Raw genomic sequence first — 27255 nt, 5'->3', positions numbered from 1 at the left:
CCCCGCGGAGCTCCCCCAGAGCTGCCCCCGGCCGGGCCGCGGGTCCGGCTCCCTGCCCGCACGTCCCGGCGTTCCCGGCTCCGCGGGGCCGGCGGCGGGGATGGCGCCTGCGCGGGGCTGCGGGGCCGCTCGGCGGTGCCACACCCCCGGGGGAGGGAGGCAGGAGAACCCGAGCCCTCAAACCGCCGGGGAGGCGGCGGGGCGGAGGATGGAGTAGCGGGGCGAGGCGCCGAGGGAGCAGATAGCGCGGGGAGCGCCGCCTCCGCCCGGCTGAAGCTTCTGCGGGCGGAGGAGAGGGAGGAAGGGATCATGCGAGGGGGGCTAGCGCAATAGAGGCAGGAGCGGATGGTCGCCCGGAGGCTCCGCACCTAGGGAGCGTGACGTCCTGCTGCTGTGCCGCCGCTACCTACGCTGCCCGAGCTCGTCAATGGAGCTGGAAAACATCGTTGCCAACACCGTTTTGCTGAAAGCCAGGGAAGGTGAGAGAGCGGCGGGAGGGAGCCGGAGCATCCCCGGCACGGGCGGCCCTCCGACCCCGGGGTCCGGGAGGTGGGGGCTGAGCGCCGGTCCCGGTGGCGGATGTGGGGTCCATGTGGCGGAGCTGGGCTGGAAAAGGCTCCTCGGAACTGGAGCCTTGCTTCCAAGGAAAAGATCGATTTCCCCCCGCTGCGAGGAGGTTTGGGAAAGGAAGCGAGCGAGATTGCGGAGATTACAATATTCGCCCATCTCTTCCTTCCCCCTTCCCGCTGCCCCCCCCCCAAATCTGGTCCCACAGATTGTGCTATTTCAGCGTCTATTGTTAAAGGTCAGCTGCAGATGCATTCATTCAAAAGGGCTTAGCAAATCTGCAAATAGCTTTCCGCGCTGTGTGATGAGACAAGCGGGATCGTATCGCTTCAACGTACAGTCATTGCCTTATTCGGCGTTATTAGGTGATACCATGTTGCCGCAAACATGCCCATTGTTGAGAGCCGTCTGTCCCCTGCCCGCCCCGCACGGAGCCGGGGCTGAGCTCGGTGCTGCGGGCACCCGGCTCTGCCCGTGAGATGCTCCGGGACCGCGGGAGCCGCCGGCACGCCACAACCGCTCCGCGCACCTGAAAAACGCGCCGGGATCGCGGCTGCACGGTGGCAATGGGCTCCCTCTGACAGCCTCCCGCAAAAGCCGCGAGCCCCGGAACGAAGCCCGGCCGCGTAAGGGCGCTTCCTCCCCGCCGCCGCTCGGGGGAGCGGGGTGTCCCCGGGCTCTGCCCGTACTCGGGGGTCGGAGCGGGGCAGCCGTTGGGCCCGGCAGCATCCCCCGGCTGCGGGCAGCGCCACGCACCAGCGTCTGACGCCTGCAGCATCACCGCCAAGAGGTGAGCGCTTTCTGCCGCCTGTAGCCCATTTTTTTTCTTCATTTTTACCTCTTTTGCTCTTTAAAATTAGCGTCTTCTCCCCACCCCTCCCAGCTTTTGTTGCAACTTCTATTCCCTGGAAGCACTTCTAGTTGAGTGTTTGGATGCAGTAAAACCTGCACCTGGATTTTTTCACTCTTGAGCGCCAGTGGGGTGGGTGTCAGGTTTGAGGCTGGGGATGTACAAGTGAAGCAGTGTTGGCTTTGTAAAAGAGAGTGTTCCAATGGTGTTCCCTGGAGTGATCCCTTCGTTGGGAGAAATAGTTCAAAAGGTATAACAGTGTTTATATAACTCATGGGGTGTTGAACTTGTGAGGCTTAGCTAAAGAGTAAAGTCCTGAGATTCTTCAGAAAAAATCTCTGCTATAAATAATAAGGGCAAAGGTATTTTTCTGTGAGCCGACCAGTGGGTTGTAACTCTGCCTTCTCCTAGGTAATTACTGTCTTGTTGTCAATACTGTTTAGGACACAATTGTTCCTACCAGCAAAATAGTACTGCCTTAGATTTCAGAAGACTCTAGGCATATTGTAAAGGACTGGTATTAATTACACATATTGTGTGGTGTTTTCTGAGGGCCGATATTTTGCAAGCAATTTTAAATCTGCCACTCGATTTTATGGCCTTTTCCTACCATTCTCAGCAAGATGGTAACAGTGACGTCATTATTATGTTCAAGTTGTATTGAAGAAGCTGTCAGCTATCTCCCAAATGGCCAAGCTTTATCAGAATGTATTGCAAACTGTATTCCAACTTTTCTAAGTGTGTACGAAGTTCCAGCCATTTGCTTTTTTGAGACCTGATGCTTGTTTATCTTTAAACTCTTCTTTTTTTTCTTTTTTTTTTTTTGAGGGATGGAAGAAGTGGTTTTTATAATTCTTTTTTTATTTCTTTGAAATGAAGAAAGAATTAATGAAGACCTGTCTACCCGCGTTACTCAGCCAGAGGTCTTAGGTGTGTGCCTACAAGTTTTTACTTACTGCGTAAAAGCTTCTGTGAGTAAAATGTTCTTAAAATTCGTGAGGAGTGATGTGAGTGTCATTACAGATGATCTTCAATACACTGTCCATCTTCTGCAAGAGCAACATCAAATTAATATACTGAAGATTGTGGTATCTGAAAGTATGTTTGTTCCAGATAGTGCAGGCTCAATGGGTAGATGTAGCTGGGGGAACACGTAGCCACAGCCAAGTACGTGTTTCCACTTTTTGAGTTGAAAGCAAAAGCTATAGCTCAGCTAGGTGGATGCTGGTGCCTGCAATGTGATACTTAGTGTCAAAAGAAGCAAACTAATGGGATCTGTTCTGCAGACATTAGTAAAAGTACAAGTTTTATCATGGCTGTAAAGGGAGACAAAGCCAGTGCTGGCATTAAAAAAAAAATCGTTTCAAAAGAAGATGCAGGTAGATCTGCACTGTTAAGTCCAGTAGCAGTGATGTTTGTAAAGGCCTCAGAAGTAGGGCTGAGTGACCACCACCAACGTTTTCTTGCAAATATTGGTTTAAATTTTGCAACTCATTTGCTTTGGCCATGGAATAGGCTTTTCTGTGGTTCCCTGTGTAAGTTCCTTTGTGTTTTACTGCAGCAATCACCAATGCAAAGTGATTTATTTTTTTTTTAGCTGAAATACTGGGAAGCAAATTTTATAACTATTATACAAATACTTTCACCAGGATCCTGATGATTACAGAGAGAAGCACACCCATTAACTGATGCCATGTGAAACGTGAGTAATCTTATAGAGCAACAAAATGTATCTCGTTACATAATTTCAAGCAGAGAATAAATTTCAGGAAATTGTCATCTGTCTGCAGAATGTGGTGTTTCTGAGATACAGGTGTGAGTTACTTGTACTCAGAGATCTACCAGTCTGAGCACAAGAAAAAAAAAAGTTTTATTGCACTTCAAAGTTCATTTGTAATTTACTATGAATAAATTTACGCTGTTTCCTCGATTATCATTTCTCATGTAAAATCCCATTACACAGATGGCCAATCCCTGTTAGGACTGACTAGAAAATGTATCTGGTTTAATTACACAACCAAATAGGTGTTTGGGACCATCCCCGATTGCCTACAGAAGGGAATAAGCAGAGAAGGGAAAACAAGGAAGATGAAATTCATAAGAAGAACAGTAAAATAATAACAACTGCAGTAATTTCGAATTGAATAAGAGCCCCATATTGTGAGGTGGTGAAACTTTTATCTGAATCTTTTAATTAGTCTTGTTTCTGAGTCTCAGCAATCGTGTCTGAGAACCCAAGCTGCTAAAAGTGGATCCAAGCTCATGAATAAGTCCTAATTCACTTAACCTGTGTTAAGACTATTTGGTAGAGGGTCTCATCGGAACCGAGGGGCTTCTGGAAGGGCCATGGACTGACCAAGGACTCCCAAAATTTCGGAGGAACTTCAACAGTCCTAACAAAGAGAAGCTTTAGAACAGACCAGTACAGTCATGAATCCAACCCTGCTGTCACAAGCGATAAACTGATGGAAGACGTCAGTCAGAAGCAATCAAGAGGCTGATTATTATACTGTAATGTTTGTACGAAAAACAAACAATATGGTCAGACAAGCATGGCCAAAGCATGGTGATTTTCTAGGTACTCTCTGCCATGGTCCGTTATTTCCTAGCCATAGTATCAGTTTTCTTTCATGTAATCTGCTGTTTCTCTGCACGTTATTTTTTCTTAGACAAGCTGAAATACGTTTTAAAACTCGCATGCAACGTTCTTTCATAAATACCCAGATTCTTAAAAACAAACGTCTAAAAAGAAAACCATGAAGAAACAAAACAAACAACGTCTCCAATTCCCACTACTTTGGAGTTTTAACAATAACTGCATTAGTCATCATTATTATTAATCTTAAAACAACCAGTCTGGCTCACAGAATGCCTTGCTTTGAGGTGCCTTCCAACCCCATCCAGTTCCAACCCACCCTGCTGGTAGGGCTGACATCCATCAGATCAGGCTGCCCAGAGCCCCGCCAACCTGGCCTTGAGTGCCTCCAGAGATGGAGTATCCACAGCTTCTTTGGGCAGCCTGTGCCGGTGCTTCGCTGCTCTCCAAGTGAAGAATTTCTTCCTAACATCTAATCTAAATCTCACCTCTTTTAGTTTAAAGCCGTTCCCCTTGTCCCGTCACTGTCAATTTGTGTAAGAAGTTATTCCCCTTCCTGCTCCTAAGCTCCCTGCAAGTACTGGGAGGCTGCAATGAGGGCTCCCCAGAGCCATCTCTCTCCAAGCTAAGCAAGTCTGACCATTCAACCTTTCTTCATAGGTGAGGTGCTCCAGCCCTTTGATCATTATCCTGGCTTTCTTTTGAACCGGCTCCAATAGCTCCACATCTTTCTTGTGCTGCGGGTGCTGTGCTGTGGGTGGTGATTCACAGGGGTGGAGTAGAGGGGGGCAATCACCTCCTGTGCCCTGCTGGCCACCCTTCTTTTGATGCAGCCCAGGATGCAGCTGGCCTTCCAGACTGCAAGCACACAATGCTGGCTCACATCCAGCTTCTCATCCACCAGAACCTCCAAGGCCTTCTCTGTAGGGCTGCTCTCAGTGAATTCTTTTCCCAGTCTGTTCTCATATCTGGGATTGCCCTGACCCATGTGCAACGTCTTGCACTTGTAGTTGTTGAATCTCCCTAGATTTACGTGGGCCCACTTAAATGTCTAAAGTGCAGACTTTCAAGTGTAAACCTGATAAAAGGGAAAGATTTCGCAACTATTAAAACACACAATATATATTTTTTCCCTTTTAAATAGACTTGGATTCCAAAACAAACTTACTAATGGCCTTTGATCATCCAGAAGGATCAATGTTCTTTCATGTATCTCAGGGTTTTTTGAGGACTGCGCGCTGATGCCTTATAACACGCAAAATGTGCCTGCTTTTTAAATTGCTGTATTTTTAGCTTGCTTTTGCAGGATGATCACAGGAGTGATTTGTGCATGTCCTTATTGGCAAAAGACTAACTATGAATCCTAAACAAGAAGTGTGATTGCTTTCCAAGAACTTGGCTGCAGAGCAATTGGAAAAAGGGCAGTGAAACAATGAAAAGCATATTTTGAAGGGAAGTAGGTGACTATAGCGACAGCCAGAACCCTATGGAGAATGTCATTATTGCAACTTAACTTTAGGAAATTCATTATTCAATGCTTTGAATGCAGAATCTAAAGTCCTGTCCTGTATCCCTTGGCATAAAAACATAAAATTACTTCGTAAGGAAAATGTCTCTATAAGCAGAGGAAGCTCGCATGCAGTAACTCAGTTTTTGGAGTTCAAGAGAAATTCTCATTGCTGCAATAGCTTAAAAGAAGGGGAAAACAAAAAAAGAAAGAACTGAATCAGCTATTACTTCAGATGTGAGAGGGTGCTTTTAAGTTGTAACCATTTCTTTTTGGAAAAAAGTATCCAAAAGATATTTCATTACATTCTGATGAAGAAAATTCAGAAAACGGGGGTCTTCAGGCCCATGTGAAAAGAATGTGCAAGTTTGAATGATACAAAGATCTCCTTTGATAGAAGAGATGCTTCTGTAGCCATATCCAACTTAAAACAAGAGTGTATGTACAGAATTGGCTTGAAATCTCTTTCAGTTGTGCTTGTTTTTTATGGTATTTCTGGCACAGAGCCCTTTGTACATTGTCTACTCCTTGTGTGATGTTCTCCATAGGCCACCACTTTGCAGCCATGGGCAACACTTCTTGAGATATGGCAGTGCTGGAGAAACGAGAGCTCTTCCAGCCAAACTTCCTTACTACAAAGGGAGGACTGTGCCCCTGTGTATTTGTTGTTGCTGTGGTTCTGTGACGTCATGGTGTAATTGATATCAATTTTAACAAGTTCATGGGCATTTAAAAGCATATTTATTACTGATCTGTGGCAGTCTCAGGTTAGTAACACACAGAAGCTGTCCACATAGCAAAGAATTTTCAACATTTATCCTAAACATAGGCATAACTCTGTGGCTGATGCAATTTGTGTATTAATTAAATCTCTAAATATCTGAATGCGGTGTTAGGGATGTTCCACGGGGTGTGTTAGCAGGCCAGCAGCAGGTGGACTAATTTGACGCCTGCGTCTTTATGACAAACAACTCGAGGGTGCAAACCCCAACTGAGGTCTGTCTGAGAGCTGGGGGCTGTCCCACAGGTGCCTATGCCTGTCATCCACAGCTGGCATGTGCACTGGCTTGAATTGAAGGCAGTGAAGGGTCAGCATGTGAAGAGCAGTGCAGCAGCTCCTATTTTTGTGTTTCTAGGCATTCTGATAGAATGTGTTAACATTGGATCTTCATTTGAAAAAAAAAAACAAACAAACCCAAAACCCAACAACAGAAAAGCCTGCATCATTTCAGTCTCTCTTCTGTGAAGATTATCTATTTCACTTTCCATGTATGGCTATGCTAGCTATAATCTGTTTATAAACTCTTTCCCAAAATCAAAAGCTGGATATCTGTGTGCTGGGGACTTTGCTAGTAAAGAAGGGTTTGAAAACTTAACCCTATGGTCAGACTTGCTAATATGGTTGTGCTGCAATCCTGATGAAGTTGAAATCAAAGTGTCAGGATGCGTGCAGGGTCCCTCTGCTTTTGCAATGACAGAAGGTGTATTTTACTGCTGGTTAACACTATATCCTTAGACATATGGATGATTCTTCTCCTGTACTATTTTTGTGCCAGTGTTACTTTGTGAATGACTTCTGATTCGTGTGCTTCCGAAGAAAACTAGTGAAGCTCTAATTCAAGTGCAAGAAGTGATGCTGAAGTCAATGGGATAAAATAACAGAAAAATTACATTAGGATCCATATCCAAATCATTGTTAAAATCATTTGCTTCTAAACTTTTTCAAGGCAGTTACTGTCTTTATAAAATGGTAGTCAAAACCAAGATTTCGTCTTCTTTTACAGCTGGTTGGAAGCAGTAGCCTTCCATTCAGTTATTGCCAATGAAAATGGGAGCTAATGAGCTACCTGGTGCTCATTAGAAGATTTTCCTCTGAGTCTTTACTCCAAAAATATTATATGAGTTTTCTATGCAGCAGTGAGAGAACCAATTGCTTTTCATTTTTACAGGTACATAATTTAAACAATAATAAGGACATGATCCTAACTTTACTAGAGGACCTCAGGATGTGAAATTAAATTTAAAGGCTAGTGAAATAAAGAAACCTGCAGTTTAACTGTACTTGGCTCAATTATTTTTGGAATAATCTTACTTAGAGGATTTAAAAATGCATACTGCTTTGTGATTAGGCAGGGAACAAAATAAATATCCTAAAGAAAATATTGTGTAGATGATGGATGTTCCGTTCTGTTCTGTTAAAGAAAAATCCATAGCCTTAAAGGGAAAGGATGAAACATGGGTGAGGGAGAAGGTGGAGGAGGTTGAGGAGTCTGTAGAGTTGGCTCAGCTGCTCCTGGTGCATAGAACATCTCCCCAAATATGCTCAAAGCTACTGTCCAAAAACTTTTTTTCAAGGAAGATGGACAGGTTAGAGTAGAAATACTCTATACAATACACAAGTACGGAAGTCTCAATTCTGAGCTGGGAGTGAATAATGCAAGTAGTATTAATGAAGGTAGGGTGGCCGTCTGTCCTCAGGGATGAAAATAGATAACATCTCAGTGCCACAGTGAAGACTGAAAAACTTGTATCTCCATTACATCCAGTCTTTAGAAATGTGTTCAGCATGTCTGAGCAGTGCTGCTGACTTCCTTGCATGGACAGCTTGCTTGGGGGTGTTCTGCAGGGCTGAGACCTCCAGGATCACTCTCTTTGAGTCAGTAAAGCTACACTGACAGAACTGAAGTGAAACAAATGATTAGTGACTGTTAGCAAAGGCCTACTGTGCCACTTTGTCCCTTGTCCTCCAGGCATGTTTTCTGTTTTAAACCATTTTGGTATTAAAATGACTCAAACTGTGGGCTTCTCTCTTGAGAAATTTTTTTTTTTGCAGCGCAAGAAATTTTCTTGACTGCTCTGATTAAATTTTCCTTATTCTCATCTCATCTTTTCTAATGTAATTCCTTTTCCATGAAGTTTTCATTCTCCTATTACTTTGTGTTGCTGAGTTTAGCAGCTTTTCTCTCTTCCTTCCATCTGGTCAAGTTGGATGGTTCAAATTTTGTGCAGTCTCTCCTCAGGACAAATTCATTCCCAGCAGAGGCTTCCTAGGAGCTGTGCCTAGGGATAGAACTGAGGCTGATCTTCTTCCTGGCCCACCATGAAGTTGGATGAAATAACTGGTCTAATGCAGAGGGGCCTGGGGAAGTGACAGCACAACAGGGAGTACGCCAGGATATTTCTGATTTGTTTCTGTGAGTGAAATTGCTCATGGAGTTCCCCATTCACCAGAGGTTGCCAAAGAAGCAGTTCATAAGCAGTAGCAACAATTTTTACATTGGCTGAATATTCTCTTAGGTCCCATTGAATGCAGAATTTCACCATAAGCCTGGCTTTTCCCAGTAGGCTGAGGTTATATTACAAGTTCCAGAAGTTACCTTAGGTCTGTACAATACCCTTTTTACTTAACTATGCGAAGGGTCAGTCTCTGCCTCTTGTGGGTGTGCAGCAGGCTGAGTGCTGGGATGCTGTTTCCTATTTCCCAATACTCCAGGACCATTCTGCTTTTCCTAGCAGCATTCTCCCAACGAATACTTTTGTATTGTTTTATTTTCTCTCTTTGTTGTGGAATTCTATTTTTTTTCTAGACAAAAATTTCTTCTTTGCGTTCTTCTCACTTTTAAAATCTTTTTAATCTTCCCAGTTTGTTTTTCCTGTGCTCTGTCTGACAGCACTTCTGAATTTGCTAGGTCTTTAATGTACTGTTTAAAACATGTTGAATTAGATGTCACTTAACTGGACGTATCTCAGACTTCACGTATTTTCTCCCTTGTATTGTCCTTGATTGTTTTTTGGCCAGTGTTAAGGCTGTGTGACAGTGCACCTATATAAAATGAGTAAAAATTTATTTTCCATGCACGTGTTATGGGAGACCTTCGTGATTCTGCAGGAAGTATTTTATTCCAGGGAATGTTTTCAAATTCAGGAAGCCATCTAATGTGTCATAGGAGAGGGGCTACCTGCCAGGAGAACAGAGAAACTGTGACGTTACAGTTGTATTCACTTGGCAGCATCTGCAGAAGGCACTGATGGAGATTCTCACCCAGTGAGAAGGAGGAAAAACAAAAAGAGAGAAATGCAGCTGGAAGAATAGAAGATTCAGAAATGAAGGGAAGATGTCAGTGATGCAAAGTTAAAACAACACCAGTGAGTTCTCCGTGATGTTTCTGTCAAAAAGCCCTGTAGGCAGTGCAAGGGAAGTGACATCTTTAACAAGCAGATGAGCTGGGAAGGATGGATGCTAATCATCATTTAGCCAAGGTTGCCAAAATAGAGATATAACCAAGATATAGATATATATGTTTCATATTGGTACTGTTCATTGCTTGTCATTCTGCTTTCTCTTGCGCTTCTGCTATTTTTCTCTCTCCACTGTTTTTCTTCCTTCTCCTCTTGGGTTTTGTTTCTTACCAAGCATGAAGGTTAGATTGAATGAAATTCAATGAAATTCAATCTGCCTTTTTCCATGTCAGATTTTTTTTAAAATTTCTTTTTTAATTCAGTGCTCTTTGTCTCTATGAAGTTGTTTGCCTTTAGTCTAGAAGATTCTAGGGGTAGGCATGCTAGAAATCAATTGAGTGATCTTGGTACTTATACAGCGAACTTTTCTCCAGCAAAAATTCTATGAGTCAACTTGCCTCTCCTCTTCTGAGAAGCATGGTGCAAAAATGCAATTATCCACCCTGTAGGTTCTGCAGAAAATGTTACTTAGGTAACGGTTACGGAAATTAAGAGAATCTGAACACCCAGCCTTAATCTTACTATTCAAGTAGGAACTGTTGTCCAGTGCAACATTTGTATTCATATATTTTTTGCACTACTTTCCAAGAGTTGGGACTGTTCTATGAGTAAACTCTTTCTGTTTCCTTCCATAGCAATTTCACATCTACGTTTTGTCTCCAAATCATTATTTTGTGTTTTCTCAGCATGCCAAGTACGTTGACTGAAAATTATTCATAAAACACGCATCTGGGAAAGTTTGTTCTTTGTTTATTTTCCCCTCAGCTAAGTTTTAGGAAGAATTATCCAGATGACTTATATGTGATGTAAGCTTCTCTCAGTGTTACTATATACCTTTCCTGGAAGCTTTGTGCCATTAGAGTGCATCTCCTTTCTCTCTTTGCTCAATGAAAGACAATGGTTCAGGAATTGAAAAGCAAACTTACAGTTCCTGGTGTGGAGAGCTGGACCTATAAGAATACACATGTGTTCAAAGGGAAGCTGCTTCTTGCCCTGTGTTGTTGACAGACACTGAATAGCAGCAGGTGCTTGCAGAAAGGCATACACACAACGACCCTTCCCCAAGCCTACCTTATTTTATCCCTCTCACAGTAGGAACTTCCTGAGCAGACCGTGGTTTTGTCCTGTGTTGTTTAATAGAGGGATCTACTGTTCATGAATCTTATCTAATCCTTTTTTTGCCCCAATCACAATTTTGGTCAGCACGGCTTCCTGTGGCAATGGGTTCCATACTGTAACAAAAACATGCCAAATTTCCCACATGTGTACTTCATGGGACTCTCAGCTGATGTATGACTTACGTTTTGGCAACCTCAGAAAGCAGGTACCATGAAGATGTGGCAGTATCTTGGAAGAGAAATAATCCCCAAGTCAATCAAATACTTGTGCTTGTTTGTAACACATTGATTTTGTGGGTTCTCCTCAATTTCTAGTAGATTGTTCACGATTTTGTAACCCTTCCTCTTATCCTCTTATCAGCCTTTCTCCGTGTGGAAAGATTCAAGTCAACTGTCTTTGTCCCTTTACATCTTCTAATTCTGTGTATTTTTTGAAATGAGTGAAAAAACCTACCCTTGGGTAGTGTGGCACCGCATGGTGCCTGTTCACCATGGACAGTGACACTGTGATGCTGAGCTCTTGGTCCTTTGCTCTTTTCACAGTTTTTCTTAACTGGATGTTTGCTTTTGCTTTTTCACTGTCATAAGTGTTCATTACTGGGGAATACTGACAGCAACCTCAGAAATTTGTCTGCTGAGATGAAAAGTTTAATTTCATTTGTTCTGTATAGCATGAGTTGTTTTCTTTCATGTGCAAAACTGTGCTGACACGGAATTTCATCCTTTCTTTTTTTCTTCTTATGAGTGATTCAGTACTGCAACATACTTCTGCAACTCTGCAGGCTGCTTTTGTTACAACTGTCCTGAAGAAATTCATCTTGGCAGAAAATGTCATCTTGTTATTTATCTACTTTCCAGACCATTTATGAATACACTGAGTAGTCCAAGTCCTATCATAGATCTCTGGCACTCCACTGTCTGCCTTGCTCCACTGTAAAATTCTTATCCTTTATTTCCTATCTTGTCAACTATTACTGACTCACAAGAGGTTCTCTTTTCACAAAACAGTTGGCTTTCTACAAAAATTGTTCAGAAATTAGCTTTCGGGAAAAAAAAGCCACTTTTGAAAGTCTGAGTATATTTGTACTGAGCCCTCCTCACAGGCAGGTGATCCAGTATATTGGTGGCATTTCTGTGTTGGAGTGGGGGGAGAGGCTGGTTGTATTATCTATCTGGATGTAGTCTAATGAGCTTTGAACAGATGATGATAATCACTTCCCTCAATCTACAGACTATGTTCGTGTTCAAACAGCCCAAGATGTTGCTGGCTTTCCTTGCTGCTAGGCATACTGCTGGCTCATGCTCAACTTCATGTTTGCTGTACCCTTGGGCCTTTTCAACAGAGCTGCTCTTGAATAGGAGAATATCGTGTGAGACAGAGTTGAAAACGTTGCTAAAATCAACCTAAATAACAACCACTGCTCTTCCTCTTGTCCACAAAGCCAGTTGTTTCATTGAAGAAGGCAGGCAGGCTAGTAAGAAAAGATTTATTGTTGGTAAATTCATGATGACTCTGCCTAGCCTCCTCTTCTACGTGCCCAGAATATGCTATCAGACGACCCTATAACCAAAGTAAAATTGACTGACTGTGCTGTCCCGAATCATCCTTTTGTCTTTATTCAGTTGTAGGGGACTGAGAGCAACCTTGCAGTGTTATCAGTCAGCTCTCAGCACTCTTGCATTTTTGGCTGTGGCCTTTTGGTCCCATTGGCCTGTCTATGTAGGTCAAGATCATTTAAGTAATCCCTTATGTGCTGCTGGTAGACCTTTCCTTTCTTGATCCATGGAGAGAGCTGGGAGACCGTGTCAGTGAAAACTATGGCAAACAATATATTCACTTTTTGTACAGTGAAATGTGTTATAGCTATCATGCTTGTGATAATCTGTTTTAGTCATATCTTCCACCAGTTTGCTTTTCTCAGAAGTCAAACTGACTCCTCTGTTTTTTACCATAGTCATCCCTAGACTTGTGTTCTAGGAAGCAGGTCTATTTGAGTCCTCCCAGTCTGCCAGAGACTTTGGGAAGTCAGTTCTCAATCCGTATCTCACTATCCTGTCTCTGCTCTGTCCAAAGCAATGAATGTTCTTTGCCAGGTGGGTTTGGCTTCACAGATGAGCAGTAATCATTCAGTGGCCCTAGTACTGGAATCTGTAGAGCACAGTGTCACCGCTGTTCACACAACCAAGCAATGCCTGGAAGTAAACTGAGCAGCTGCAGATGTTCAGGTGTTGAAGACATCCTATTTTTTTTGTATCTCCAGTGACCTGATCTAAATACTTCAAGCCTCCAGCATCATTTTTTCTGGGTGTACCTCAAGGATTTCCTTCTACCTACTGGCAGAATTCATGTCTTTTCAAGTGATGGATGGGCAAATTTGTCTCAAGCAAAAGCTTTTTCTCACCAAGGTACAGTGACTAGACAGCATCTTGTACAACTGTCAGACTGCTTAGACTGAAGCTAACCTGCCCAAGCTTTGACTACTATTAGCTTGTTCTAGAGGTGGAGAAGAAAAGCAAAAAGCTGTCAAGGAGATTGGAATTTGCCAAATGATGGCAGTATTCGAAGGAGCCATCCTTATGACATCTGATGATTGGTGAAAAAATCTAAGTTGCACAAAGAACTGAAAGAAAAGGTTCCAGGTGAACACGGTTAAAATGGGCAGTGTTGGAATCTAGCAGTCAAAACTGACATTCTGAAGCTTCTGTAAGGTCAGCAATCACTTCTAATGCCACTGGGGGTTGTGGTGTGTTCCAGTAGGCTTGGCCACAATCTGCTGTTAAAAAAAAACCCAAAGCAAGTCACCCCCCAAATCCAGCTAATCCTGTGGAAGGAAAAGTAAGTTTTGGATAATTATTCTGTGCTCTTTGTACATTAAATATTTGCTTCTGTCCATGCATACGTTAGATGTGTGAAGCCCAGGACCAAACTCTTTCACCAGACAGGCTAACGTGACATCTAGCAGGTTGCAGTATGTTTGTGCTCTGGCAAATGCAGTTCTCCAGCTGTAAAATATTTGTTTGTCAGTGAAAAGACTACAAAGTGAAAAACTTTGATGGAGTCAGCATATTGTATTCCTTTTTTGGGATGCTGTTTGCCTTCAGCTCTCGTGGGGATCACATCTCTTTTCCTGTATGCTGTAAGTGTTCAAAGTTTAGAGTGGCTGCCAGTGTGAGCAGCACAGGTATGAGCCATGCAGATTGTCTAAAAATAACAGTGCAACGTGACTGCACAGCACTTCCATGCTTTACACTGCTTTTAGTTAAAGTTGCTAGTATTTTACTCTTGCTCATTAGCAGATTATAGGCTGAATAATACCAGGACACTAGGCTTTTTCGGGAAGCAGAGTGAAATAAGTAAATTTGTGCTCCATGAACTTAGTTGGGAAAGGGGATAGAGAAATATGTTATTTCTTGAGTGACCTCTCTGAGACATCCTTAACAAAACAAACTGGTAATTGGAAATTTTAGAATAAATAAGAAAGGCAGTTTTTAAAAACCTCTGTATGTGCTTCGTAAATTAACCTTCCAAAATGAAGCTCAAATCTATATGCTACAGATCCTTTGCAAGGGAATTATTTGAATATATTTCTGAGCAAACATTTACCAGCTGTGTGAAAGTATGAAGCTTATATAGAAGCCCAGAAATATTTTACAAGGTGAAGACAGAGTGTGCTTTTGTTCAGGGTCTCTGGTCTAAATTTTCAAAACAAGTTCTCAATTTCTATTTCTATTTCAGTTTTTACATACAATGAGTGGAGAAGAAATTAAAATGCAGAGTGAAATACTGGACATTAGACTTTTGTTAAAATGTATGTTCTGTGTAAGAAACGGCCGAATCATAGAATCATGGGATTGCTCAGGTTGGAAAAGACCTTAAAGAGCATCAAGTTAAACCACGACCTAACCACACTACCCTAACTCTAACAACCCTCCGCTAAATCACGTTCCTCAGCACCACATCCAGACGCTTTTTAAACACATCCAGGGATGGTGACTCAACCATCTCCCTGGGGAGCCTATTCCAGTGCTTAACAACCCTTTCTGTAAAGAAGTTTTTCCTGATATCCAACCTAAACCTCACCTGGCACAGCTTGAAACGTGGAAGACCTGGTGTGTTAGGGCTAGAGACAGAGGAGGGCAGGCAGCAAGGCTTTGATCTCTGCACTTTGTTAATCGCAGTGCCCAAGCTTATCACTTGGATGTTGGAATACATCCTCATGTTTCCAAAGGGAAATCACAAAAAGGTTGTGACAATGTTCCTGTGAATCTGTTAGTGCAGGTGCAGTCTGCGAGCTGAAGATGCCATCCCATGAACACTAAAGCAGGTAAATGCATTTCACATGTGAATATTCCCGTAAGGTGAACAATTAGTTGACAGAGGCAATTTAAGCAATTGCTCAATAGTGAAAGTGAGGCTCAAGCCTCCTTGCGTAGTGGAAGTCCTATTTTGTATAAGCACTTGGAGAGCCTGGCTCCTAATTCTGGCAAATGATCCTCAGAAGGCCGTTTTAAAGGAGATTTTGCTAGTTCCATTAAGCAGATGAAGAGATTTGCAGACACTTCTCTTCGCTAGCGTAGGTCTGCACTCTGTTACCAATGGATTTTTTGAGTTGGTTGCAAATCACAATGAACGCGTTCTTAAAGACCACAATAACAGATGTATTAACTACTCTAGTATCTCTGCAGATGAAGCTTTTTTTGATCTCACTAGATCTTAGTTCAGTTGGAAGAAGAAGCCGATTTTTAGTATTGTACAATTTTTTACGGGAGTGAATTCTCCTCTTTATAAGTCTTACTGTTTAATTCTGAGGAGGCGAAGAAGGAGGGAAACAATTTGTCAGGAATCAGTTGTTTTGACTTAAGAGAATGGGAGAAAATGGCATCTTCCAATAAATATATATTCTTATTCAAGTCTGATACTGTGACAAATAGTTTAGGCTTAGAACTTCATTTTTGGTATGTAAGCAGAGCAACCCCGCTGAGATTTGTGTGTGCTGTGAAGATTAATGAAATATACTTTATAAAGACAGGCAATGATTCACTGAGTAAAAATAGGCAGCATCTTAAAGAGCTTATAAACACAACTATTAATTTTAGGACTAAAATCTTATATTCCTTTTTGTCTTAGTCTGAGAAAAATGCCACTGATCTCTGTGGCACTGTTCGATGGGTACAAATATCTCTTAGATTTTCTAAGTGGCCGTGGTTGCATTTTTGCTCACATGCTTTATCTATCCTCTGAAATCTCTTTATGATATTTTTACTGTATAAAATATTCATCTCTTCCATTTTCATCCATCCTCTTTACCACAAACCCTCTTTAATACATTTGCTGCAGTCTGTTAGCAATAGCAATTACAAAAGGAGCCACAGTTATCATGCTCCTCCTTTTCTACCTACCTACCTCAGGGTTTTGCAGTACTCCTTGGTGTGAGTCACTAAATAGATCTTGTGATTTATTTTTTGCAGCGTTGATTGTGCTTAAGGCTTAGTCTGCTGCTGCACTTCACTCTTCATTTGAAGGAAAGGGAATGACTTTCCTTTTTTCTCTCGTAAGCTCAGGTGTTGTAATTTTTAATCATTCTTTTCAGTATCAGAGAGCAGCTTTCTTTGGCTTGGTACGATATGGTGGAGATCTTCCCAACAGCTCCTGTCTTGGTCTTCTGTATGAAGTCTGTCTGTGTCTTCTTTCAAAAGAAGAAAGCTATAGAATTTGAGCAAGAGCCGAAGGCTCGATTCGGGTATTACATTTTCTTTAATGGAACACACTGTTATTTGCTGTTGAGCCCACTGGCCAATAGTTACTTTCTTTTTAAGGTGAAAGCACAAATAGCTGTATTTGGGTGCCAGCTCCTTTCACTTGTGAGCCAATGAGGTGAACACAGAGATCACAAATACAGTTTGCTGTTGCCTGCCTATACGAGCTGGAGGAAGAAGGTGACATGGCAGCCCAGAGACAGGAAGAAGTTCGTAGTAGATAAATACAAGTTGGAAGGAGTAATGATGAGCAGTACAGGTTTGCCAATCCTGGTGATGCTGCAGCACAGATGTATGCTTTTGCCCTTCTTGGCTGTGGGGAGATGTGTCCTCCTGGAGGTGATCACCTGCCTGGCAGGCTGGGCAGCAGGCTGTACCTGGCTGTGAGAGAATTTCAACATCTCACTTTGCTCTTCTACAGAACAAACTTAACTCTGAAGCCTGTCCTATACCTGATGTTCTTTAAGACACTGAATGCACCTTTGTATTCCTTTGGGAAGTGGGCGTTATCACAACTGAAGTGATAGTATGATGTGAAAACTTAGTTTTTCCTCTGTTCTCTCAACCTTCCTATTTACTACTGTTATTGTTCTTGCAAGTACTTTATTTTTAGACTAAAGACAAGAATCACTTAACTCATTCTTTACACAGTGACCTGCCTGTAGAAGGAATCAGTCTAGTTGACCTCACCAATATCTGGGTATTTAAAAAGTGTAAGTGAATGCCTGGACTTCCATGACAAAAATCTGAAACAACTGGCACAGACCTAATGGCAGTGTGCCCCCAGGCTCTGCCTTGTTTTTAAAAGCATAGCAGTGTTACTGGACAAGCAGACTCCTTACCAGAGTTATTCCATCTCACAAATGTTGCAACGTAGTGAGCTGTGATGGGAATTTCTAGCAGGACGTGAGCCATAATTGTGTTGTCATTTATAAATGTTCCCATTGCAGCTATCTAAGTCTACGTGGTGTTATTCTGCGTGTTTTTCATGAGGACATGATAGCACTGTGTATCTTCTGATGCTGGAATGCGAGCAGGCCACTGAGCACCGCTTTGGGTTGTGCACAGCAGGACTGCCAAGGCAGGTTTTGGTTTTTTGCCTTGCAAGTCATGGCAGATAAGGCTGGAGAATAAGAGAGCAGTCTCTGCCACCAGCTGGCTTTCACAACTGAGTCAACTGCATAATCTCTCATGGTCAGAACGTCTTCTGAAACAGACTTGGTAGAGTATCAGTGCAGGTGCTTTTGTTACGTGGAAAACAGAATATTCAACTAAATTCTCTTCTGTTGTAGAGCTGTATGGTGGTTTTTTCATTTTTTATTTCTATGTGTAAATCAGCATATTTCATTAGCTTTGTAGTAATCTTGAATACATGGATCAGTGTATTCTACAGTAACTTACCCTAATTATTCAGGAATCATCCCCTAGTTAATTGCTATGACTAATTTTTCAGCTTGGTTCTTTTATTAGCTGTGCCATGTAAGGGAATAAAAAATGCATGTCATCATTAATTGTCTTACAGAGCAATCATGATTAATGGCACACTAATGTCCAAACAGATCAAGGAACATTCCTGTAGTTGACACCCAAGCAAATTTTTCTTGGAAGGCGCTGGAGACTTTGGCTGATGAGAACTTCAGAACTAATATCAGATCTTTCTTTCTGCTCAGAATGAAGTAATGCCACAAATCCAAGTGAATTCTTTCTGCTTCTTCCTGGTATTTTGGGTGATGACTGCTTTTTCTGATGTAGCATATTGTGTTCTTTCTGAAATATGGAATAGCACACATCTCACATTTTCCTAAATGTCCTCATTCATCACCAACTTTATTTTTTTTTCTTCATAGGAATAGCTCAATTGTTAAAAAATTTCTGAAAGCTTTCAAAATTTTGTTTTGCTTCAAGTTTTAGGCTGTTCTGTGCTAACATGGGAAAAGGAGTGGGCACACACCTTAAAATCAATGGTATCCTCCTGCTAAGTTTGTAACCTCACAGCAAATTATAATTTCAGCATTCAGTGACACTTAAATGTGTATTGCTACAAAAATTCTTTTGTGTGCACTTAACCTTTCCTTGTGAAATTAGCTGCTATTGCCTGTGTCAACAGCTCGGTAATTTCACAGAAGTAGCCCTTAGTGTTTCCTGTCCTCTTTGTGAACTTTCAAAATATTATTTCTTTACTTCTCATGCTTGTAATTGGGCAAATGCAGAATCCCTCAGTGCTGCTGAAGGCAAACACAGCGAGAGTTGCAGTCTCTTCTCTGAAGGGCAGAGGTCACACAGGAGGCCAGGCAAGGGATGGCAGCAGGATTCAGGTCCTTTGCAGCAGGACGTCTCAACTCTGTGCTGCAGAGCAAGCCGTCCTCTCAGCAAACCACTTTTGTTTCAATTCTTGCAAATATTTCCACAACTGAAAAATTTTACCAGAGTTTCTGTGGCATGGTGCTGTTGGCTGCAGAGCTGCTAGCTTCCTGCAGAAAATATCCCAAGCAGATGAAGATCTGATATTTTCTAATAGACGTATACAGTCAAATACAGTGCAAAACAAGGGCTCCTGCTGTTGTGTCTGCCTACTGAGCCTACAGCTGAATTCAGATGGATCATGCTGTCCATGCCATATGAAAGCAGTGAGATTCACTTGCTTTTTGATGAAAAATGAAATCATTACATGAATTGCAAAGAGCTTCTCTGGAAATCACTGAAGAACTGTCACACAGGAACCTGCAGCTCCCAACAACCCTATTTTTATTTTAATCTTTTCTGTGTTTAAAAAGTTAAGCCAGTATATCATTCATCAGTTACATTACACTCCAAATAATAACATTTTTTCATCCTACCAAACTATGATTTAAGACTTTGGCTTTGTGGGATGTGTGCAGGTAAAATGTTATCTCAGGCACTGAAATATCAATGTAGTCTTTTGCTGCCAACTGGTTTAAGATTTTGCATCTCAGTTTGGGTGGTTTCATACTGCACAAGTTGTTATTTCAGACACATTTTAAAATTGCAATCAAAATATTTGGTTGCAAGATTAATATGCTAAAGATTAATAAAGCAGAAGTGAATCACATTTGGTGAGTGGCTTTCTCTCACCCTGGTACTTCTGCCAGCTGACCGATGGCTTGTGGTACTTGCACTGAGCTCAGTGGTGACCCCAACTCCCAGAAACAGAAAGCAGTGGTTTGGTACAGAAGGAAATGAAGAACAAGTCATCCTCCTACACAGCCTTTCGTTTCAAAGGGTTTTTGAAGGTTCACAAAAGCTAGGGTTCTGTGAGCCAAGAGGGGAAGGTTTGGGGCAAACAACTTCACCTCCACCACAGGTGGCTTGAGCTGTCACAATGAGTTTTCTGCCTTTGGTGGGCATTGTGGTAGCTTCCAGATTCTATGGAGCAATAACCATTCTGCTAGTGACACAAATAAATACATGGGGACATTTAAAACCTAGTGATGGGCTGTGTACTCCCAGCATGATGCAATGCCAACTAAACATGCCAGCTGTGGGCAGACTGTCCCGTGAGCCATGATGCTAAGCTTTGTTCTTCTGTTCTTCTGTGCAATAGGATGTATGGGACAAAGTAGCTGTCCTGTACAGTGCTGAGCTTCCTCACTTCAGGCAGAGTTTCTCAACGGTAGGGCTGACTGCGTTTTGAAGTCACACAGGTATCTCCCTCTCATCTGTACAGATCATGAATGTACAGCTCCCAGCAATAATTACTGCAAGTAAAACACAGAACTAGTAAGTGTCTCCAGTTAGCAGCAGTAGAAGAATGTATTTTAAATAGTCAGTGTATCGCTTGAACTCCCCTAAGACTAACAGCATGCATCTGTAGCTTTGGTTAATAAATCATTGTAGCAAAACTGAACAGATGGAAAATATTTCCTTTTCTAATTTCTGAGTTATAAAGTTAAAAGATTTATTAACAAAGCTGCTTACTGCAAAAAACAAGCAAACAAACAAAAAACTGGAGTGTGGACAGGTGATTAAAGATATTTAATTTCTACTTATGAATGTTAACTTATCTCCCAAAGCCCTATGCATGGAGAAATTTATATATATGAATGGTTCATCTCTCTTCCACAGAGAATATATGTGACTTCAGAGCCAGCTTCTGAAAGGTGACTTGCAAGTAAAATCTGTAAGAGTTTCAAGAATTTATCTTAGATCATTGTTCTGTGAGGAAGTCATCCACAAATCAGTCTGCCTTAAGAGCAAGTCTGGGACCTGTTTCCAAAGTATATGAACAGCCACAGTTTCTGTCAGTTGGCAGCTGGGGACCTGAAATATCTGTCATTTTTTAGAGCGAGTACACCATGCTGCTGTCTGTGATTTAGAAGGGTAGTGTTTGCAAATCATTATGAAAACTTCCTTTTGTTTCATTTTGTAAGCTTTGTGATTCATCTGGTGCTCAGAATGTTGTTAAACTCAAGGGTATTGGGTGTAATGGTTTTAAAATCACAGTTTTAATGCATTTTAAGCGTTTTGAACTTCAGAGGCATTCTTAGAACACGGAACATTTCTCATCTACCAAAACGAAGGTGGAAATAAGCTGTGTTGTTGTTCTTAAGAAAGTAACAGCTTTCAGGCTATGCTTTTCTATAAAATCTTTCTGAAGATTTTTCTAAACTAAAATGTTGATCAGATGTGACAGGCTCCTGTATTCAGGACAAAATATTTTGATGCTGAAGATGCTGAAGAAGTAGTTCTTTCTTAACTACTTTACCGTCTGTTCAACTGGCTTTCTGGCATCACTGCCTTATGCTGCTCCGTGTCAAGTCAGGGTATTATTTTATTTGCTTTAGAACATGCATTTGGGCAGGTCTTTGCACCTCCTATTTATGAATGATACCACAGACAGGGTTTCTTAGCCTAAGCGTGGCTAAGACAAATACCAGTGGAGTCTGATGGAAAATGTGCCGCCTTAATAGATGTGCTGTTATGCCCTGTTGAATTTTGTTGTAGTATTTATTTTGCTCAGAAAGAGAAAACAAGTAATTAGGCAAGAAAGCTCACAGCTGCATAGCATACTCCCTTCTCTCCTATATACACACAGACTATTAGTATATACAAAACTGGCATTAGTTAAATGTAAATAGATTATTTTCCTGCATGGAAAAGGCTTTCAGTATTGAATAGGAATGAAAGCAGTAAGTTTCCTTGTAAATCCTCATTATTTGGGGTCTAACTTTGGATTTGGGGTTTTAAAGCCCTTTGCATTTCCCTGCAGGGTGCAATGTCTCCATGGATTTGGATTTTTTGTTAGATTGTTTCACATGTTTATTCAAACTTGCCAGGAGATGGGGTGCAGTTTCTGGAATTCTAGCCAGCTAGTTGCTTACATTAAAGTAAGTTGGTGTTTCTAGGTGGTTCAGCTGCAGAACCCCAACCTGAACCTTCCTGAACCTCAGTCAGAAGCATCTGATCCTGCATTACCTGATATTACGGAAATCCTGAAATCATAGACCTGAGATGAGTTTTATCTTATTTTTGAAAAGAGAAGTACTATAGCTAGGGATGAAAATGACTTTTTTTTCCTACCCAAAATTATCAGAAGAAATCTTTTTTTGTGTAGATGTTTAACAGTATGCTGCAGTCCTCCATGTACCAAACCTTCTTCCTCCATGCATTGCACAGCCTACATCTCTGCTGCGCTCCGCTTCAGCACCAAGCCCTTATTTTGGCTTCAGCCTCTTCCTTGGAGTAGGCTGGGAGCCTCTGTGTGTCATGGCTCTCAGCTCCTGCAATCCCAGCTCTGTTCCAGCTTCTTTTGCTGTTATCATCTCCCATTTTGACTTTTTGCCACAGCATTCCCTACAGTACTTGCACCTCTCATTAAACCAAAATAGCTGCCTACTTGCAGAGCTGGCTGTGCACCAGGCTTCAGTCATGTGCAGTCACATCTACACTGTTCTCTCATACTCTGAGTGCAAAATCACAGGCCGTGCCCTTTTGACACCAGCAGTTACAGCCTGGTTTATGGCTGTGACAGGTTAGCAGGTGGCGTGATGCAGTTCCTGATGGGGATGCCTCACGTTCCAGGCCTAGCAGGATAACATCTTCACGTGGTGCTCTGTGTTCTGGGTGGCCTTGAACAACATTCAAATGGGCTCTCTGCATTTTATTTTAAAAGGGTGGAAAGGTGATTTGTCTTTAGATAAGACAGGATGGATTGGCTTACATAAACTGCATGAAATGTAGCAGTCCTACCCTTCAGAATGCTCACAGTAGGAACAATGTAATGAATTCCCTGTTCCTGTTCCTGTAGAGCGGCTCAGAAGAATGCAGTTTTCTAGCTGAGTGAAACAGGCTTCCTTTCCACATCTTCTGTACCTTCTAACAATTGCCTTTCTGTTCAGCCAGTCCCTTACTATCAACAGGAGAGCACCCACTGATTTTAGTGGGGTTTGGACTTGGGGCCACGGTGCCGGTGTCTGTGTCACCAATGAGGTGACAGTTCTTTGTATGATGAAGGGCTGGGACACGCAGCAGCTCAGAATCGTGCTGGAAATGACCACTACTGTCATCCAGTCCAACCACCAGCCCATCCCCACCATGCCCACTAACCACATTCCTCAGTGCCACATCTATATACTTCTTGAACGCTTCCAGGGACAGTGATTCCACCACTTCCTTGGGCAAATATAAGGGACAGAAGCAAAGAGATGCGTGTCCTTTCCCTCTGAGCACCTTTGTAACATCTGTGCAGGTGGCCTAGGAAGAGCTGACTCTGGCCACAAAGCATCTTTCCCATTATCTAGCAGAAACACCACCTTCAGACCTTGGCATGCAACAAGGAATTTCCTCTTCTCTTTGGCTGAATTTTTGGAGAGCATTCACTATTGGCAGTGGCTCTGCAAAATTTTCCTGGGGAACTTGGTAGAAGTTGAGCTGAAATGGTGAATTCTGATGAAAGTGAAGGACAAAGTACCATGCCATTCCCCATTGGACTCATATTCTGCTGTTGCTCTGCCAGTGTTCAGCTCAGACCAAGGCCCTGCAGGTTTGGTCTTGTAGGCCATGTGCAAATGCCATGGTCTCAGAAAGCTTTCTTTTCCCTGGTGTTATGAGCAGGAAGTGTGACTTATTATGACAGGTTTTCAAAAGGTCTCTTTCCTAAATGCAGGGGCATCTGCACAGGCATCATTAAACTGTCCCCCAAATGTGTTGTGTTGAATTGTGACAAATCTGAAAGGTGCCGGTGACTAAGTTAGATAAACTTTGAATTGCCTAATTGTTCTGTTTTTCAAACGCACCCTCACAGTTATGTTCAGTGCTTTAATAACAGTTTCCTTAGAGAGTTCAAATTGTTTCATGTGTCACAATGCCAGAAAAAATATCTTGTAGGAAAACAAAACAAATATGTAATTCTTAATGGGAAAGGTCACTTTTCTATCCCTTCCTCTTACCTGCTGGAAGCAGTTGTTTAGTCGCATGTGGGGCCATCTGAAACAGTACCCCTCAAGCTTTACTGTCCATGTCTCACTCTTCACCTCGAGTATTTCCCTCTCTTATCACAGCCCCTGCTGCCTTTGGGGAGGTGGGAGCAGCACGGGGGGAGCAGAGCTGGCCTCAGCGGGTCGCGGTGCGGCCCTGCAGCTGCGTCATCCTCGCCCCGGCTTATCTCGTTGGGCACCAGGCCAGGCTGCAGGACCTCGCACTTTGTTTTCTGTCCTCAGTGGGTCTGTTTTGTCCCCACCAAAACTTTGGACCCAAGGCATGGCACATAGTCACGTAAGAAAAACCATCAGGGAGCTGTTGGATCGGGGTAACATGGGGACACAGGCTGGTTCAGAGATCTTGGTATGTGTGCTTAGCAGGACGGGAGCAGGGCTGGAACTTCATCAGATGGCTGGTTGTGCTGGGGGACTATCGGCATCCCAGGGACACAATGGGAGGGGAACTACTTAGTCATATGCACACAGAGAGAGGAAGCCTCCACTCGACAAAGTGGATATTTTTGCATGTAGTTATTTTCTTCCAGAGTTTTGCCTCTGCGTATCATCAGTAAGAGGAAGTGAAGTTCCAGAAAGGAATTCAAGTGGCTGGTTTGTGAGTAAGCACGGTGCCACTCTGCCTCCTTGCAGCTCATTATGTGTACACTCAGAAATCTGCTGTCTCCTGTGCAATGGATGCTGTAGTTAAGTGGTTCTCTTGTGCTGGTGGCTGAAACCACTTGAGATTCCTGGGAGAGCTGATAGTTTCTTGCCAGCAATCCTTCCTCTTCCTTCGCTGCAGCCTTTCTTTGGACCTTGCCTTGATAAACTCAGGCTCTCATTTCCCTATCTCAGGTCCTGCACCTCTTCTCCCAGCTGCACTGCCTCTTGTCTGCCTCCTCATGCAGCTCTGTGCTCTGTGCCTCATGCAATGCTTGATGCTGTTACACAAATCCTCCTTAGTCCCACACAGGCATCTCTTTGAGGAACGTGATCTTTTATCTCGTGCTACTTGATATGTTTGCAATTAAAGAAAAGTGTTTTTCAGAATGCTACAAAAGACCACAAAGCTTTAGTAGGTCTTGTAAATGTTTTATAAGAAATACTGTTCTTGATTCTTTTGAGCACACCTGGGCTACATCTGGCTCTGCAGTGATGGCTTAACTTGGTCTCCTCAAGTGCTTTTATTTTCACTATGTATCTAACAGGGTCTGTCTGTGCACTGCATTAGGCACATAAGGGCTGTAGGCAAGTGTCCTAGACCACACCATTAATCTCTATGTCTGTTTGTTTTTTTTTCAAAGCAATAGCTAAGATCAGATTGTTCAGAGGAAACTGTTGTGCTTTGACTGTTCCACAGTAAAACATCTGGGGGGAGGGTTGTTTTGTCACATGAGCCAGGGTTCGCTAGAGCGCTGAAGTCTGATGATTAGTGCTGACTTTTGATGTGTTTGACCCAAATATCCTCATGCACTTCCTAGTAATTTGCTGGAGATGTAGCTTGGTGCTGTGTTCTCTCCAAAAAGCTGAAGGGCCCCACTGAATGCAGCCACCTGGACAGCAGCTAGAGAAGCAGCTAACTCCACGAGAGAACAGACTGCTAGGAAGGTCTGGGGGCATATTTGTCCAAGGGAGGAGGGCTTTTGCCAAGATGCTGTGGGTGCTGGGGCATGGGCCTTGAGAAAAATCCTTGAAATGTGAATTCAGAAACCCAGCTGTTGTTAAAGAAATACGGAGCTGTTCCCAGTAACACAGATATATTCAAGATACAGATATTTTTAAAAAATTATTTTTTAAGTATCAGGAAATTAAACAGTATATGCTGTGGTGTCAGCCAAAGTTAACTCTACCTAATACTTTTGGCTTGGCCACCAGAGGTGGTAGCAAGCTGTCTGTGCAGTTAAATGGTGTTTTTATTTCATTTCATTTTAAACTTAAAGCCCTTTATGCAGATTAAACATTCTGGGACTTGTGCTTGTCTGTCACCCAGCAGTTTGGGCTCAGTGTGTGCAACCCGCCAGTGAATACGTGTTACAGTTCTCCCTGTGTGCCCACTCCGGAGCTGTTATAAATTTGTGTATGGCTTCAGAAGGACAACCTGGCTGCACAGCCTGCTCCAGAGCTGAGGTTCACCCTCCAGTGCTGTTGTTGGCTCTGTGCAGCAGCTGCTTGCAGATGCCCCTCTATTGTTGTAAGCTACTAATGGAGAAGCAGACCTGCAGTTCCAGTGCAATTGCAGTACCTGACAAATAGGTGCTGGCAGCTGAAATTGGGGCTGCTTTGCTGCAGAGAATACAGTCCATGGGCTCTGCATGCCCACAGTGAGGTCCCCAAGGCACTCACCCACCCCACTTGGCACTGCAGCTTGCTTGTTTGGTGCACTTCCAGTAACACTGAGGTCAGATGCCAAATCCAGAGGGATGAGGCTTCCCCTGAGCCCATTTCTGCCCATCTCCCTTCTGGGTACAGAGCAGCTCTACTATCCGAGCAGAGCTCTGCTCTCTCTCCTCACTCCCAGAGAGAGAAACTCTCTAGTGATACCTCTACAGCTCCAGTAGTTTTTATCAGTGGATGTAGCCAGGATTTAGGCTAAGCCCGCAGTGGTCAGGATGGGCCCGGGGGCACGGCAGAGGATTTGGCTGAGTGGCGGCCCTGTGTGTGCTGGGGATGAAGTCGGAGCATCCATCACTCTGCAGCTCCTCCTGGAGGCAGCCGGCAGCAGAGCCATACGGCTTGAAACCTTCCGTTGCTCCAGCTGCAAACTGAGCGCTATTTATGAAGTCCGGGAGAGTCTGGGAGAAGACCTGTGTGAAAATAGGAGGTGACTGTGGCTTCTGCATTGTTTGTTCCAACAAGAAACGAAGGCAGAAATTAATCAGTTTTCAGCTGTGCTCATCTGTGCCCAGAGGAGTGAATGCAAAGCACTGCTTTGAATTCCTAGAGCTGTGGATTTTGTGCATGGATATAGTATAAAAAGTTACTTTAGTTCAGTGGAAAAATATTTGGACCTGCTAGGCAAGGAATTGTTTTCTATTATCTGCATCTTGAGTAACAAATCCGCTCTGATAAATGCAGACAATACCATGTCCATTGTTGTTGGCACCCAAAAATAATAGATAAGTTGTCTTGGGCAGTTCTAGTGGATGATGTCCAAAGATGACAGGCTTTTGCTACTGATAAGTTCAAAG

At 42.9% G+C, this 27255-nt stretch overlaps 1 protein-coding gene across 2 annotated transcripts in view; it reads left to right on the top strand.

Moving 5' to 3' along the window:
- Window positions 1–221: 221 nt before the first annotated feature.
- GRK5 (G protein-coupled receptor kinase 5) overlaps window positions 222–27255 on the top strand; it is a 163228-nt gene continuing 136194 nt past the window's right edge. The window contains exon 1 of one of the 2 annotated variants that reach the window (XM_042818855.1): window positions 222–479. In XM_042818855.1, the coding sequence (XP_042674789.1) occupies window positions 428–479 (52 nt within the window). In that variant the 5' untranslated portion in view covers window positions 222–427. The remainder of the gene's footprint in view (window positions 480–27255) is intronic. The other variant, XM_042818854.1, reaches the window with a different exon arrangement.

The sequence above is a fragment of the Centrocercus urophasianus genome, unplaced genomic scaffold (genome assembly GCF_019232065.1).
Source record: "Centrocercus urophasianus isolate 14NV4802_14NV808 unplaced genomic scaffold, USGS_Curo_1.0 seq_17, whole genome shotgun sequence".
NCBI lineage: Eukaryota > Metazoa > Chordata > Aves > Galliformes > Phasianidae > Centrocercus > Centrocercus urophasianus.
This window is presented reverse-complemented; position numbering and strand designations above follow the sequence as displayed.